Source organism: Melanerpes formicivorus, unplaced genomic scaffold (assembly GCF_026170545.1).
Source record: "Melanerpes formicivorus ecotype bairdi unplaced genomic scaffold, bMelFor1.0.p_v2 SCAF_21, whole genome shotgun sequence".
In the NCBI taxonomy this organism is placed as follows: Eukaryota; Metazoa; Chordata; class Aves; order Piciformes; family Picidae; genus Melanerpes; species Melanerpes formicivorus.
In genome coordinates, this window is record NW_027142373.1 from 13,941,958 (window position 1) to 13,958,741 (window position 16,784).

At 61.1% G+C, this 16,784-nt stretch overlaps 1 protein-coding gene across 1 annotated transcript in view; it reads right to left on the reverse strand.

Annotated features, from left to right (window-relative positions):
* DNAH9 (dynein axonemal heavy chain 9) overlaps nt 1–16,784 on the reverse strand; it is a 172,924-nt gene that overhangs the window by 88,494 nt on the left and 67,646 nt on the right. Inside the window, exons 25-31 of the mRNA XM_068151652.1 lie at nt 15,944–16,106; nt 14,675–14,798; nt 11,246–11,388; nt 8,134–8,295; nt 6,246–6,479; nt 4,970–5,230; nt 670–1,095 (exon numbers count right to left, since the gene is read on the reverse strand). Coding sequence (XP_068007753.1) covers nt 670–1,095; nt 4,970–5,230; nt 6,246–6,479; nt 8,134–8,295; nt 11,246–11,388; nt 14,675–14,798; nt 15,944–16,106 — 1,513 coding nt within the window. The remainder of the gene's footprint in view (nt 1–669; nt 1,096–4,969; nt 5,231–6,245; nt 6,480–8,133; nt 8,296–11,245; nt 11,389–14,674; nt 14,799–15,943; nt 16,107–16,784) is intronic.

The following is a 16,784-nucleotide window of genomic DNA, read 5'->3' on the forward strand; positions in this document are numbered from 1 at the left end:
ATGCCCCAGGGGCAGGGGTGCCCAGCAGGCTGGATGCCCCAGGGCAGGCTGGATGCCCCAGGGGCAGGGGGTGCCAGGCAGGCTGGATGCCCCAGGGCAGGGGGTGCCCCAGGGCAGGGGGTGCCCGGCAGGCTGGGTGCTCAGGGGCAGGGGGTGCCCCAGGGGCAGGGGGTGCCTGGCAGGCTGGATGCCCCAGGGGCAGGGGTGCCTGGCAGGCTGGATGCCCCAGGGCAGGGGTGCCCGGCAGGCTGGATGCCCCAGGGCAGGGGGTGCCCCAGGGCAGGGGGTGCCTGGCAGAATGGATGCCCAGCAGGCTGGATGCCCCAGGGCAGGGGGTGCCTGGCAGGCTGGATGCCCCAGGGGCAGGGGTGCCCGGCAGGCTGGATGCCCAGCAGGCTGGATGCCCCAGGGCAGGGGGTGCCCCAGGGCAGGGGGTGCCTGGCAGGATGGATGCCCGGCAGGATGGATGCCCAGCAGGCTGGATGCCCCAGGGCAGGGGGTGCCTGGCAGGATGGATGCCCAGCAGGCTGGATGACCCAGGGCAGGGGGTGCCTGGCAGGCTGGATGCCCCAGGGGCAGGGGGTGCCTGGCAGGATGGATGCCCCAGGGGCAGGGGTGCCCGGCAGGCTGGATGCCTGTCAGGCTGGATGCCCCAGGGGCAGCACTTACCGCGATCTTGGCCTTGATGCCAGCCAGCTTGTCCTGGGCCGCGGCCAGCTCGGCGTTGGCGGCGCCCAGGGCCTGGCGCTTGGGCTGCACCTGGCGGTGGAGCTGGTGGAAGCGGAGGATGTTCAGCACCCAGGAGCAGAGCCCTGCCGCCGCCAGGGACTTGGTGCTGACCAGCTCGGGGCTGAAGTGGGGGTCCTGCAGGTAGGGCTGCAGGGCCCTGAGGCAGCTCTCGGGGATGTTCTCCTTGTCGAAGCGCAGCAGGGAGTCCAGGAAGGCGTCCAGCCTGGCCATGGCGCCCTTGGCCGCCTTCCAGCTGCGGTCCCTGGGCACCTTGCCCGCGGGCGCCAGCAGCACCAGCACCGCCGCCAGCACCTTGCCGACCGCCGGCGGCGGCGAGCCGAAGGACCTCAGCTCCGTCAGGTTCTTCTGCAGAGGGGACAGGGAGGGGTCAGAGGAGGAGCAGGGGGCTTGCTCTCTGCCCTGCTGCTCCCAGGCCCCCAGGCCAGCGACAGGAGTTGGCTCCGGCACCCGCCTGCTCCTCGGCCAGCTCCTGGCAGCCCGTGGCACCAGCACGGCCCAGTGGCCTCCCTAGGCTCCCACCCTGCCACTGCCAGCTCTGCTGCCTGGGGGAGCAGAAGGTTTCCTGCCCTCTCAGAAGGTGAGGAGAAGGGAAAAGGAAACATTTCTGTGGCCAAGGAGTCCAACCTGGCCTGGAGCAGCAGTGCAGTGGCCAGCAGCGACCATGCCCTGGGCTGGGCACTGGGGAGGCCACAACTCCAATCCTGGGGCCAGTTTGGGGGCCCTCACTCCAAGGACACTGAGGGCTGGAGCAGGGCCAGAGAAGGGCAACAGAGCTGGGGAAGGGTCTGGAGAGCAGGGCTGGGGAGCAGCAGCTGAGGGAGTTGAGGGTGGTGAGCCTGGAGCAGAGGAGGCTGGAGTGAGGCTCCTCCCAGGTAACAAGTGACAGGACAAGAGGAAACAGCCTCAGGTTATACCAGAGGAGGTTCAGGTTGGCCATGAGGAACAACTTCCTTCCCCAAAGGGTAGCCAGGGCCTGGCCCTGGCTGTGAAGAGGAAGGGGTTTCAAAGCCCTGGAAATGTGGTACTGAAGGCCATGAGGACATTCCTGATACCCAGGGGATACTCCTTGCAGCCATGAGAAGTTCACTGCTTTTGAGTCTGTCACTGCCTTCTGCTCACTGTAAGCTGAGCAGACACTGGGCAGCACTGACCAAGGACTTCACTCCTTGCCAGGAGGGCACAGACTGAGCACTGGCTGCAGGACAGCTCCTGAGAGTGCTTTGTGCCAGTCTCCAACAGGGGAGGCTGAGGCTGGAGAGGAGGAAGAAATTGTTGAGAGTGAGGGTGGGGAGAGCCTGGCACAGGCTGCCCAGGGAGGCTGTGGCTGTGCCCTGCCTGGAGGTGTTCAGGGCCAGGCTGGATGCCAGCAGGAGCAGGGAAGTCATTGTGCCCTGTACTCTGCATTGGTTAGGCCACACCTTGAGTCCTGTGTCCAGTTCTGGGCTCCTCAGGTTAGGAAGGACATTGAGAGACTTGAAGGTGTCCAGAGAAGGGCAACAAAGCTGGGGAGGGGTCTGGAGCACAGCCCTGTGAGGAGAGGCTGAGGGAGCTGGGGTTGCTTAGCCTGGAGAAGAGGAGGCTCAGGGGAGACCTCATTGCTCTCTCCAACTCCCTGAAGGGAGGTTGTAGCCAGGAAGGGTTGGTCTCTTCTCCCAGGCACCCAGCGCCAGAACAAGAGGACACAGTCTCAAGCTGTGCCAGGGGAGGTTTAGGCTGGAGGTGAGGAGAAAGTTCTTCACTGAGAGAGTTGTTAGCCATTGGGATGTGCTGCCCAGGGAGGTGGTGGAGTCCCCATCCCTGGAGGTGTTCAAGAGGGGATTGGATGTGGCACTTGGTGCCATGGTCTGGCCATGAGGTCTGTGGTGACAGCTTGGACTTGATGATCTTTGAGGTCTCTTCCAACCTTGGTGATTCTGTGAGACTGTGTGGATGAGGCCTTGAGCAAGCTGGGAGGGTCCCTGCCCAGGGCAGGGGGCTGGAGCTGGATGAGCTTTCAGGTCCCTTCCAACCCAACCCATGCAGTGAGTCTATGAAGCAGAGACCCCCAGGCAGGGGAGGGCAATCCCAGGAGCATCCTCTCCATCCTGCCCAGCAGGGGATGTCCCTGTATCCACACCCTGCCTGGGACCCTGGCAGCTGACTCTGTTTAGTGCTGCATGCCACAGAGATCTTCTGCCACTGCTGCCCCCATTAGTGCTGCCTCTGACAGTGCTCTCCAAACACCACTGGGGTGGTGGAGGCAAACCAGAGCTGCAGACAGAACTGCTGCTGCTTATTCATGTCAGCAAGCTCCCTGATGCATCTCTGATCAGCAGCTAAGGGAGGTCAGCCCTTCCTGTGCTCTGCTATCAGCACTTTACAGCTCCCTGGAGACAATCCCTGCAGCTCCCTCACCTTCACCTAATGAGAAACTCTGCAGCTCCAGCACAAGCCCAGACTAATGAAGAGACAAAAATCTTCCCTTTGAAGAGTTCCTTCCCTTGCAGGAGCAAAAGGCAAAGCAACCTGCAGCAAAGCCACAGGTGCTGACAGCTTGGCAGAGAGAAACCCAGCCCTGACCATGGGCTCACAGCATGGGGAAGGGGGGGGAAGGGACCTTCAGAGACCATTGAGTCCAGGCCCCTGCCAGAGCAGGGTCACCCAGGGCAGGGCACCCAGGGACACAGCCAGGTAGCTCTTGAACAGAGAAGGAGACTCCACAACCTCTCTGGGCAGCCTGCTCCAGGCCTCCAGCACCCTCACACCAAAGCAGTTTCTCCTCCTGCTCAGGTGGAACCTCCTTTGGGCACCACAAGAGCCTGGCCCATGATGGCTCAGAGCTGCCTCCTGTCCTTCAGCAGGGCTGTGACCTACACTTCAGTGAAGCTTTTGACACTTTCCTCAGCATTGTCCTGGCTGCTCATAGCTTGGGACACAACAACCTCCTGCAACACTGCAGGCTGGGGGCAGAGGGGCTGGACACTGCCCACTGAGAAAGGCCCTGGGGGTGCTGGGGGACAGCAGCTGGAGATGAGCCAGCAGTGCCCAGGGGGGCAAGAAGGGCAGCAGCAGCCTGGCCTGCAGCAGCAATGCTGTGGGCAGCAGGAGCAGGGCAGGGATGGTGCCCCTGGGCTGGGCACTGGGGAGGGCACAGCTTGAATGTCGTGCTCACTTTTGGGCCCCTCAAACCAAGGACACTGAGGGCTGGAGCAGGTCCAGAGAGGGACAACAAAGCTGCCCCAGAGCAGCTTCCAGGGTTGGGAGGAGCAGCTGGGGGTGTTGAGCCTGGAGCAGAGGAGGCTGAGGGAGACCTCATTGTTCTCTGCAGCTCCCTGAGAGGAGGCTGGAGCCAGCTGGGGGCTGGGCTCTGCTCCCAGGTAACAAATGATAGGACAAAGGAAATGGCCTCAAGTTGCACCCTCAGAGACTTAGCTTGGACATGAGGAACAATGAGGCAGCAGGCTGCCAAGATCTGGCCCAGGCTGCCCAGGGCACTGGAGGGATGGAAGAGCCAAGCAGATGTGGTGCTGAGGGCCATGGTTTAGCAGCAGACCTGGCAGGGTTACAGCATGGTTGGACTCAGTCTGGAAGAGCTTTTCCAGCCCAGGCTTCTGCCAGGCCATGGCTCCCTGGCAGTGTCTCTCACTGAAGCAAAGGGATGCTCAGGCTTCACCTACCCCAACTGCCTGCTGCCACCAGCTCCTTGGCACAGCCCCTCAGGACAGCTGAGTGCCACTCACCCTGGGGGCACCTGCAGCCTCTCCTGCAGATTTGTTCCTGCAGCTCAGGGCTGACAGCCTCAGACAAGCCTGGAGCAGGCCCTGGCCTGTGCCCATGCCCTGAGGCCCTCCACCCTGCCTGTCCTCCTCCAGGCTGGCACAGGGCTGAGCATGGGCAGCAGGACAGAGGCACAGCACTGCTGATCCCTCTCAGACTCTCCTCCCTGGGTCCTGAGCACGGGTGACAGCAAGGTGACCTCCCTTTCCCAGTGGGACAGGATGAGGAGCAGTGGAGGTGTAAAGGACACAGCCACTGCCAGCTCCTCCTGCTCCCCATGGGCATGAGTAAAGGGGAACTTGATGCAGCCTGGTGGCTGCTCCCAGTCCCACCAGGACCAGGGTGTGCCAGCTGGGAAGAAGCTGGAGAAAGGCCACTACAATGCCCCCAGACTTGGCCATGGCACAGCACCCTCACAATGCAGGAGGCAGCTGGTGGATTGCCAAAGGAACCTCCTCCCTACCTTGTTGAGTGTGTTCAGTGCTTCCTGGGCAGCTGCCAGGGCAGGCTCAGCTTTGGCCAGGTCCTCCTCACAGTCCTTCTGTTTCTGCTCCACCTCCTGGGTGATGAGTGCCACCTTCTGCTCCTCCTCATCAGCCACTGCCTTTTCCTTGCTCACTTTCTCTGTCTCCACCCCCACCACCTGGATCAGTTTGTCAGCATCTTCGTTCTTCTGCTTCAGCTCCACCTCTTGCACTGCCAGCTTGGCCTTCAGCTCCTCCACCTAGAGGGAGGAAAGAGATGGAGAGCCAGCAGCCTGCCTCCTGCCCTGCCCAGCAGCAGGGCCTTGCTCTGCAGTGGTGCTGGGTGCTGCCCAGTGCTGTGGAGGGCCTGTGTCCTGGCAGCACAGAACAGTGCTGCTCTGCAGCTCCTGCTTGCTTGGGGCACAGCTGGGGCACCAGGCCTGTGCCATGGTCCAAGCACCAGGGCAGTCTGCTAGCAGGGAGGCACACAGCACCAGCAGGAACTGCTGCCAGGAGCTTGCTCCACCTCTGTTGACTGGGCAGAGGTGCCAGGGCAGGTGGAAGCAGGTGGAAGCTTTCATTTCAGCTGTTCACAGGATGTGTTTTACACAGCCAGGAGCACCAGCACAGACCTGGAGCCCGAGCACAGACCTGGAGCCCCAGCACAGACCTGGAGCCCTCCTCATCAACAGGCCCTCCTCAGCCCACCTTGCTCCAGCCAGGTGTCAATGTTGTGTTCCTTTATCCTCCTGCAGTAGCAAAACCTCCAAGACTCACAGGTTCTGGGGCTTCTGAACAGTCCCTGCCCAGCCTGCCTGTGCCCCTTCATGCACTGCAAGGCTGCTCTGAGGTCTCCCTGGAGCCTTCTCTTCTGCAGGCTGCACAGCCCCAGCTCTCCCAGCCTGGCCCCACAGGGGAGGTTCTGCAGCCTCTGATCACCTTGGTGGCCTCCTCTGGAGCCTCTCCAGCAGCTCCAGGTCCTTCTTGTGCTGGGGGCCCAGAGCTGGAGGCAGTGCTGCAGGTGGGGGCTGAGCAGAGCAGAGCAGAGGGGCAGAATCCCCTCCCTGTGCTGCTGCTCTCCCTGCTCTGGCTGCAGCTCAGCACTCAGCTGGCTCTGGGCTGCCAGGGACCATTTGTCACCCCCTGACACCCCCAAGGCCTTCTCCTGCAGGCTGCTCTCAGCCATTAAAGTTCTCCTTTAGAAGCAGCCCCCAGAGATGTCCTTAACAGCCACAGAAGGCAACTCAGGGGCGCTGGGCCCTAGGGCTTGCTCACCTGAGCAGAGGTGCTGTTCAGCTTCTCCAGGCCATTCTCCAGCCTCTCCATCTTTGCTTTCAAGTCCTTGCCCTTCTTGCTCAGCAAGCTGTGGTAGAGTTTGAGCTGCTCCAGGAAGGACTTGGGGGTGGTGTAGTTGTAGCGGCGCTGGCGGCGGCGGTAGAGCCGGGAGGCCTGGCCGACACTGCTGTGCACATGGGCCAGGAACTGGCTGATGGAGCCCTGCAGGCAGGCCTGGGGGAGGAGGAGGAGAAGCCAAGGAGAGACTGCTTTAAAGAGGATAACTCCATCTAACAGAGAGGTGGGCTGGAGAGAAAGGCATTTATCAACTCTTTGTTCTGCTGCAGCTAAATCCAGGCTGCAACATCTCAGCTGAGCCCTCTCCATCTGTTATCTCTGCAATAACTCTGCCTGCCTCTGGGCTGCAGCCCTCTCTGCAGATCTTTTTATCTCCCCCTTCATCTTATTCCAGGCAATACTTCCAACGTTCAGCTCTGCACAATCTCCCCTCTGAGGCAGGGCTGTGGCCTCCTCTTCTCTCCACACCAGGGAATGCTCACACTGAGACAGAGACACACTGAAGGCTTTATCCCTTCACAATCCTGCCCACAAAAGCTAAAGAAATAGAGCTGGATCCTTCTTAGCCCAGCTGCAGGCTGATACCAGCAAGAGGATTACCACAAAGCTGGGGAGGGACTTTGGACAAGGGCTGGCAGTGCCAGGACAGGGACTGGGGACAGAGTGGCTGAGAGCAGCCAGGCAGAGAGGGGTCTGGGGGTAGCAGTTGATAGTATGCTGAACATGAGCCTGCAGTGTGCCCAGGGGGCCAAGAAGGCCAAGGGCATCCTGGCCTGCATCAGGAACAGTGTGGCCAGTAGGAGCAGGGAGGTCATTGTGCCCTGTGCTCAGCATTGGTTAGGCCACACCTTGAGTCCTGTGTCCAGTTCTGGGCTCCTCAGGTTAGCAAAGATGTTGAGCTGCTGGAAGGTGTCCAGAGAAGGGCAACAAAGCTGGGGAGGGGTCTGGAGCACAGCCCTGGGAGGAGAGGCTGAGGGAGCTGGGGTTGCTTAGCCTGCAGAAGAGGAGGCTCAGGGGAGACCTTCTTGCTCTCTACAACTCCCTGCAGGGAGGTTGTAGCCAGGTGGGGGTTGGTCTCTTCTCCCAGGCACCCAGCACCAGAACAAGAGGACACAGTCTCAAGCTGTGCCAGGGGAGGTTTAGGCTGGAGGTGAGGAGAAAGTTCTTCCCAGAAAGAGAAATTTGCCACTGGGATGTGCTGCCCAGGGAGGTGGTGGAGTCCCCATCCCTGGAGGTGTTTAGGAAGAGCCTGGCTGAGGCACCCAGTGAGGCTGGGGAGAGCCTGGCACAGGTTGCCCAGGGAGGCTGTGGCTGTCCCCTGCCTGCAGGTGTTTCAGGCCAGGCTGGATGAGGCCTTGAGGAAGCTGTGCAGGGGGGAGGTGTCCCTGCCTATGGGACTGGATGACCTTTAAGGTCCCTTCCAAGCAAACCATGCTATGAGATCAGGCAGAATTTGACCTAATTCTGCCCAGGACAATCACAGAAGCTCTGCCCCCAGTGTGGAGAGCCAAGGGCAGGTGCCCTCCAACAACCACAGGTCAGCTTCTTTTCTGCACCATTTGGCTACTGCCTCTCTGGCCTGCCCCCAGCAGCAGTGGTGCCAGTGGTGCCAGCAGGGCTTGGGGTCCACACTGCTTTGTGTCTCTGTGTCTCTGTCCCCTGGCATTGTTCTTCTCTCCAGCCCAGCTGGGGCAGTTCCTCTCCCACCCCAGCAGTCTCTCTCCCTGCTTCCCTTTCTCTTCCCTTTGGGCAGCAGAGCAGAGGCTGTGGTGGCCAGCCCAGCCCTGAGCCCTGGCAGCCCGGAGCTCACCTCCACAGCCTCAGTGTCCCGCAGGAAGCGGAGGCTGACGGATTCCAGCGCCTCCCGCGGCCACTCCTGGAACCAGTCCATGGCCACGCAGCTGAGGAGGGCAGGGAACCTCCTGCTGCGGGCGCGCAGCTGGCTGCCCACGGGGGAGAAGCACAGGGCCACCTGAGGGGGAGGCAGGCAGGGGAGAGGTTAAGCCCGGAGCAGGAGTGGGGTCTAACCACACAGCCCAGCCTGGACTCTCCCAGCCACTCCCAACAGGAGATCTCCCACCCCCCACCACCCCCCACCACCAACACCACCCACCTCCCCTCTCCCCCTCACCACCAGCCACCTCCCACCCCCCCCTCACCCCCCACCAGCCACCTCCCACCCCCCCTACCACCACCCCCCCCACCACCAGCCACCTCCCCCCACCCACCACCCACCTCCCCCCCTACTACCACCCACCCACCACCAGCCACCTCCCACCAGCCACCTCCCACCCTGCACCACCAGGCAAGGACACAGCAGCCTCTATCCTTCAGCCCTTGCACTGCAAGCCAGCAAGGAGGGGATGGGGAAGGCCTGATCCAGGAGCAAACACAGCTTTTCTCTGCACTGAATCCAAGCCCTGCTGCCAGCACTGCCATGCTCAGAGGCAGAACCTGGCACTCACTGACTGCTGCTCAGGCTTTAATAGAACCTCTTGACACAAAGCATCACCCAGCAGGGTTCTGGCATCCAGACTCCACTGCTGCAAGCAGGAATTAAAGTGAATGGATCTAAATTCTCCTGGCAGGACCTCAAGCCCACCTGGAAAGCTCTCAATGGAACGGGCTGAGGTGGCTCAAGCTCAAAAGCTGTTTGTAGCAGATTGAGAAATTATTTAGAGAAACCTCAAGGCAGGAAGGAAAGCCAGGAAGGGACCTTGGACAAGGGCTGGGAGTGCCAGGATGAGGGACAATGAATGGCTTTGAGCTGGGAGAGGGGAGACTGAGAGTGGAGAGGAGGAAGAAATTGTTGGCAGTGAGGCTGGGGAGAGCCTGGCACAGGCTGCCCAGGGAGGCTGTGGCTGTGCCCTGCCTGGAGGTGTTCCAGGCCAGGCTGGATGAGGCCTTGAGCAGCTTGTGCTGGTGGAAGGTGTCCCTGCCCAGGGCACGGGCTGGAGCTGGCTGAGCTTTGAGCTCCCACCCAACCCAACCCAATCCATTCCATGACTTTGCTCCATGAATCTATGAAGCTGCCACCACCCAGTGAAGCTGCAGCACCTGGCCCAGAGGCAGGGCAGGAAGCATCACATCCTGCTCCAGCAGGAGCTCAGATCCAGTTCTCAGAGGCTGCTGAATCCAGACTGTCACAAACCCATTTGCACTGCCCCTCTACCATGGCCTCCCTGTGCTCACACACAGGGCATCCTGCAGACCCTTCCTGCCCCTTCAAGCACAGCCCTGGGCACCTCTGGGGTGCAGCCTCAGGAAGCTCTCCATCTCCAGAGCTCCTCTGCACCTGTGCTGCCTCTCTCAAGACCCTGAGGCAGAAGCTGTGTTGGTGCTGTGCTGGGCCAAGCTGCACTCCTGTGCTGTTCCCAGAGCTCCAGCAGCCCTGGAGCAGCCACAGCTTGCTCAGCTCCCTGCACAGGGTCTGATGCCATCACAAACCCCTGGGGCCAATAAGCACTTCCCAGCTGACCCCAGCCATCTGCTGCAGCATTCCTTAGGGAGGACAGACAAGGAGAAGGGAGCAGCCTCGAGTAAATCACATCCCCACTGCCCTTCCACTGCACCTCACAGCTCAGCAGGGATAGATCTAGGGACTGACAGCTGGCAGAAGACAGCCAAGGTGCTAGAAGAGCTACAAACCTGAGCAGCACTCGTTAGAAATTGCCCTCTGCAGGCAGAGAGGGCAGAAAGAAGAGGGCTGGATGCCCTGCCCTTGGGCATCTACCTTGTGGCATGGTCCCCCCTCAAACCAACTCTTGAGCAGACCCTCTCCCTAAACAAGTCCCTCCCTGAGTGAGCAGGTCCCAGCAAAGCACAGCCAGCAGTGGGTGAGGAGCAGAGGCTGTCACTGAGCAGACAGCAAACCTCACCTGCTGCCAGCTCCCAGCACCAGGGAAGAGTCTCAGGCCTCCTGCCCTGTGTTTTCTCCATGCACCTGGGAAGCCCTGAAACTGTTTTGGGACCTTAAGACAGATGCACAACACCTTTGTGTGCTGGAATATGGGCTGCAGGGGGGGAAGTCCTGGTGCAGAATCAGAGTCATAGAACTGTTGAGGTTGGAAGAGGCCTTCAAGGTCATCCAACCACCGTGTCCCCTTCAGCTCCCAGCACCTCCAGATGATGAGGTTTTAGTTCTCCTGGTTGTGGATTTTCACCACCATGAAGCTCCCTTGAGAAACTCTTCCAAGCAGTAAAACCTAACCCTGCACAGCCCAGTGGGAGCCCTCAAGGTCTGCAGAGTGGAAAGGCAAAGGTTGGTCCTGCTCAGCTTTTCCAAGGGAAAAGCTTCACAGTTACACAGAGTGGGTTGGGATGGAAGGGACCTCAAAGCTCATCCAGCTCCAGCCCCCTGCCCTGGGCAGGGACACCTCCCACCAGCACAGGCTGCTCAGGGCGTCACCCAGCCTGGCCTGGAACACCTCCAGGCAGGGCACAGCCACAGCCTCCCTGGGCAGCCTGTGCCAGGCTCTCCCCAGCCTCACTGCCAATAATTTCTTCCTCCTCTCCACTCTCAGCCTCCCCTCCTCAAGCTTTCATCCATTCCCTCTCACCCTGGCACCCCCAGCCCTTGTCCCAAGTCCCTCCCCAGCTCTCCTGGAGCCCTTCAGGTACTGCAAGGCTGCTCTGAGGTCTCCCTGGAGCCTTCTCTCCTGCAGGCTGCACAGCCCCAGCTCTCCCAGCCTGGCCCCACAGGGGAGGTTCTGCAGCCTCTGCTCATCTGGGTGGCTCTCCCAGGGCTGTCTCAGGGGTGACACAGAGCACTTCCTATGCTGCAGTCCTGCTCATGGACACAACCCCAGCCCATGTGGTCAACAGGCAGAGAAGCCTTGCAGGCTGCAGTCTGACCTCCCTGCAAGGTGGCCCAAAGCCCCAGCTGGGTGGTGAGGCCCCAGGCTCCCACTGCTGTCTCTCACCTTCAGCTGCCGCTGAACTCTCTCAATGAAGAACCTCCAGCAGGTGTCCCTGGAGTCCAGCAGCCCCCGGGCCCTCACCTCGCTCCTCAGGCTGCCGATGATGTTCTCAACCTCCTCCTCAGGGAAGAGGTCAGGGATTTCACCTGAGAGAAGAGGGCAGAGCTTGGGTCTGGTCTGCATTGTGTAGGGCAAAGGGATTTAGCTGCCTCCCTTCCCAGGCACTCAGGGAAGCCTCTTCCTGGGGAAACATCCCTGTGGCAGGAGCCCAAGGGCCCCAGCAGCAGCACAGAGGCGCAGCAGCACAGAGGCACAGCAGGTCAGCTGCCAGAAAATACACACCTGAGGGAGCAAACTTGTAAAAGCAGAAGGAAAACAACCAGAGGACAGAGCTGTTTGGGTTGGAAAAGGCCTCTGAGCTCACCCAGTCCAACCATCAGCCCAACCCCCCCATGGCCACCAACCCATGGCCCCAGCAGCCATGGCCACAGCTTGCTGAACACCTCCAGGCATGGGGACTCCACCACCTCCCTGGGCAGCCTCTGCCACTCCCTGACCACTCCTGCAGCAAAGACATTTTTCCTCCTCTCCAACCTCAGCCTCCCCTGGCACAATTTCAAGCCATTTCCACTCCTTCTCTCACCTGAGACTGGGGAGCAGAGCCCAGCCCCCACCTGGCTGCAGCCTCCTCTCAGGGAGCTGCAGAGAGCAATGAGGTCTCCCTCAGCCTCCCCTGCTCCAGACTGGATACCCCCAGCTCCCTCAGCTGCTCCTCCCCAGACCCCTCCCCACCTCTCTTGCCCCTCTCTGGCCCTGCTCCAGCCCTCAATGTCCTTCTTGCAGTGAGAGGACCCAAACTGACCCCAGGATTTGAGGTGAGGCCTCCCCAGTGCTGAGCCCAGGGGCACCATCCCTGCCCTGCTCCTGCTGCCACAGCATTGCTGCTCCAATGTGCACAGATCCCTTTTCAGCAGAGCTACCCTGCTCATGAGACTACAAAGGGAAATGCAGTCCCTGGTGTGCAATGAAACCACTTTGGGTTTGCAAATGAATTGGTTCCATGTACAATATGGTTGCCCAGGGATGTCCCCTGCCTGGAGGTGTTCCAGGCCAGGCTGGATGAGGCCTTGAGCAGCCTGTGCTGGTGGGAGGTGTCCCTGCCCAGGGCAGGGGCTTGGAGCTGGATGATTTCAGAGGTCCTTTCTAATCCAAACCATTCTGTGAACAGCTGCAGCTGGTCCCTGCCATCTGAACAGGCAAATAACTCCCAGGTCACCAAGAGGGTTGAAAGCAGAAATCTTATCAGAGCCTTCAGAAATGGAAGAGTTCTGCAAGTGCCTGCCAAAAGTCTGCCCCAGGGAAGGTGTTTTAATCATTCCTTCATCTGTCAGCTGCTCAGCTGTGCACTCTGCTCTGAGGGAGATCATCATGGCTGAGGGAGCTGCTGCCAATATCAGCACTGATCAGGGATGAGAAGACACAGATCAGAAACCTGCTGATTGATCGGACAGACCTAAAGCTGTGCCCTGGCCTGGTTCTTAAGCAGTGATAAGAAGTGAACTGAGTGAGAAAGACAAAGATGGAGAGAGCAGAGAGCAGCCAGAGCCAGCAGCCAGCACCTCTGGAGTGCTATCAGATCACACAGTCACAGAATCTCTTTGGCTGGAGGAGAGCTTCAAGATCATCCAGAGCAAGCTTCACCCCAGCACCCAGACTCAGCAGAGAAGTCCCTGCAGGGCCCTGACCGCAGTCTGGCTGCAATCTGGGCTGCCTCATAGAATCCCAGCCTGGGTTGGGTGGGAAGGGCCCTCCAAAGCGCCTCCAGCCCACCCCCTGCAGCCAGCAGGGACAGCCCCAGCCAGAGCAGGCTGCTCACAGCCCCACACAACCTGCCCTGCACTGCTGCCAGCCATGGGGCAGCTCCCAGCTCTCTGGGCAGCCTGGGTCAGGCTCTCCCCACCCTCAGCACCAAACATTTCTCCTTCTCTCCACTCTCAAGCTCCCTCTCTGAGTTCCAAACCATTCCCCTGGTGCTGGCACCACAGGCCCTGCTCCAAAGTCTGTCCCCAGCTCTCTGCTCAGCCCTTGAAGCACTGCAAGGCCACCAGAAGGTCTCCCTGGAGCCTTCTCCTCTGCAGGCTGCCCAAGGCCAACTCTCTCAGGCTGGCTCCCAGCAGAGGGCTTCCAGCCCTGCCAGCACTGCTGTGGCCCTTCCTTGACCTGGAGGCCTCCCTGGACTCCATGTGAGACCTTTTCTCTGCCCCCACTCCCTCCCACAGCCACCAGAGTACATAATGATGGCTTTCAAGGGCACCATAAGGTGACCTGGACATGGCCAAGCCAGGCCACTCAGACTGTGCCTTGCTGCAGGACACTGCAGAACCCTTAGTGGTGAGGTGCTTTTGTCATCTACTCATTAGAGCTGGGAGCTACTCACTGCCCTCTCCATCAGTCCCTGCCTTTCCTCCTGCTTACAAATTCATCTCAGGCAGGGCCTGTGTGCTTCTGAAGCCATCTGGTCAATCTACAGCCACAGAGCTCTGGAGTTCCTCACAAGCTATCACCCCACCATGCTGTGTGCTCTCCACTTCTCACCACCCATGAGGTCACCTGAACCAGCTGGGATCTTCCCACCCCTGACTGAAGTCAGCAAGAGACTGGCAAAGAGCAGCAGTGATTGCCAGGGCACTCTGGGGAAGGCACCCACCCTGGCTCACCCAGAGAGGCCCTGGTGCCCCAGCTCCACACTCCCTTGGGCACTGCCACCCCACTGCCCCTGGCACAGGCAGTGTTCAGCCACACAGCCCTGGGCTGAGGAGCTCCTGAGAGGAGGCAAAGGCTTGGCACCTGGACTCACTCTTCTGCAACCACTGTGACAAACGACTCAAAACCTTAGATCAACCTGCAGCACTGCCCCCAGCTCTGGGGCCCCAGCACAGGAAGGACCTGGAGCTGCTGGAGAGGCTCCAGAGGAGGCCACCAAGATGAGCAGAGGCTGCAGAACCTCCCCTGTGGGGCCAGGCTGGGAGAGCTGGAGCTGTGCAGTCTGCAGAAGAGAAGGCTCCAGGGAGACCTCAGAGCAGCCTCCCAGTACCTGAAGGGCTCCAGGAGAGCTGGGGAGGGACTCTGGACAAGGGCTGGGAGTGCCAGGATGAGGAACAATGGCTCTGAGCTGGGAGAGGGGAGACTGAGACCCATGGCAGGGGGTTGGAACTGGATGGTGTTGAAGGTCCCTCCCAACCCAACCCATTCTGTGACCCTGTGACTGAGCTCCCCCTCACCAAGGAGCCCTTAGCACTGCTGCTGCCCTAGAGCACAGCCCAAGCACCTTGTCACTTGGTTCAGAGATTGCTTATTTGTGTGCCCAGGGGCTCCATGAGCACAGCCCCACTGGCAAGGAGCAGAGGAGAAGGCCAAGCAGGAGAGCCCCACCTGATGCCAAGAAGTCGTTCAGCAGCCCCAGGAACTGCTCCTCAGCCACCTGTGCCTCGCTCAGCAGCAGCACAGTGCCCACGTTCTTCACTCCGGCCTGCAGGTACAGGCTTGCCAGGTCTGCCTGGGGGTGCAAAGCAGAGGGAGTCAGGGCTGCAGCTCTCTCCTGCAAGGCATGGACTGGAAGCACAGCTACAAGTGGTTGGTGTAGTGCCAGGCCAAGGGACAAGGGCTTTGAGCTGGGAGAGAGGAGACTGAGAGTGGAGAGGAGGAAGAAATTGTTGGCAGTGAGGGTGGGGAGAGCCTGGCACAGGCTGCCCAGGGAGGCTGTGGCTGTGCCCTGCCTGGAGGTGTTCCAGGCCAGGCTGGATGAGGCCTTGAGCAGCCTGTGCTGGTGGGAGGTGTCCCAGCCCAGGGCAGGGGGCTGGAGCTGGATGAGCTTTGAGGTCCCTTCCAACCCTTCCCCTCTGGTTTCAGAGCACCACAGGGGCTGGGAGAGACAGCAGGGACTGGAACTGTTGGTCCTTGGCATCTCCATGCTGTGGGACTCTGCTTTCACAAGTAGAAACCTCTGGGGTTTGGGGTTTTGGTTTGGGGTTTGGTTTTTCTCATATTTGGTTGGTTGTGAGGAAGGAAGGAGGACACTTGGCTCAAACACAGATTTCTTCAGCTGTCTTTTTCCTCCTCTTCCAGTCTGAGCAGGACTCACCCTCCAGTCCCCACTCAGTGCAGTGATGCCACCAGGACCTGCTCACATGGAAAAGCTGTTTCACAGCATCCCATTGTGACTGGGGTTGGAAGGACCTCTGGAGCTCACCCAGCCCCAGCCCTGCTCCACTAGGGCACCCACAGCAGCTTGCCCAGGAGCACAGTGCCCAGGGGGGGTTGGAAGCTCTCCACACCAGGAGACTCCACAACCTCTCTGGGCAGCCTGCTCCAGGCCTCCAGCACCCTCACAACAAACAACTTTCTCCTCCTGCTCAGATCCAACCTCCTGGCTGCCACTCTGTGCCCACTGCCCCTTGTGCTGGCCCTGGGCACCACTCAGCAGAGCCTGGCCCCAGCCTCTTGGCCCCCACAGCTCCTTTAGCTCTTGCTGAGCATTGCTCAGCTGCCCTCTGGGGCTGCTCTGCTGCAGGCTCTCAGCCCCAGGGCTCTCAGCTGCTCCCAGAGAGGGGTTTGGAGCTTTTCGGTCGCTCAGCACACAGCAAGGTGAAGCTTTCAGGGCAGGTTGTGCTCTTTGTTTCTTTCCCCTCCAGCTCAACCTACCTTCAAGTCCGGGATGCCATAGCCCTTCCTCAGGGCGATCTGGAACACCTGCAGGGCGCTGATGAAGGCTGCCAGCCGGGTCAGGCTCTGCTTGCCACTGCCGCCCACGCCGAGCAGCAGCGCGTTCCCGCGGGGCGCCTGCAGGATGCGGCTGATGCGGCAGCTCCAGCCCGGCACACACAGCCCCGCGTTAGTGACGGCCTGGCCTGTGCCTGCCCTGCCCTGCCCTGCCCCAGCCCCTGCCCTGTGCCTGCCCTGCCCTGCCCCTGCCCCTGCCCTGTGCCTGCCCTGCACCTGCCCTGTGCCTGCCCTGCCCTGCCCCTGCCCCTGCCCTGTGCCTGCCCTGCCCTGCACTGCCCCAGCCCTGTGCCTGCCCCTGCCCTGTGCCTGCCCTGCCCCAGCCCCTGCCCTGTGCTTGCCCTGCCCTGCACTGCCCCAGCCCTGTGCCTGCCCCTGCCCTGTGCCTGCCCTGTGCTTGCCCTGCCCTGCACTGCCCCTGCCCTGTGCCTGCCCTGCCCCAGCCCCTGCCCTGTGCTTGCCCTGCCCTGCACTGCCCCTGCCCTGTGCCTGCCCTGCCCCAGCCCCTGCCCTGTGCTTGCCCTGCCCTGCACTGCCCCAGCCCTGTGCCTGCCCCAGCCCCTGCCCTGCCCCTGCCCTGCCCTGTGCCTGCCCTGCCCCTGCCCCAGCACCTGCCCCTGCCCTGCCCCACCCCTGACCCGCGCCTGCCCCCGCCCCTGCCCCCGCCCCTGCCCTCTGCCTGCCCTGCCCTGCCCCTGCCCTGTGCCTGCCCTGCCCTGCCCCTGCCCCTGCTCTGCCCTGCCCATGCTCCTGCCCCAGCACC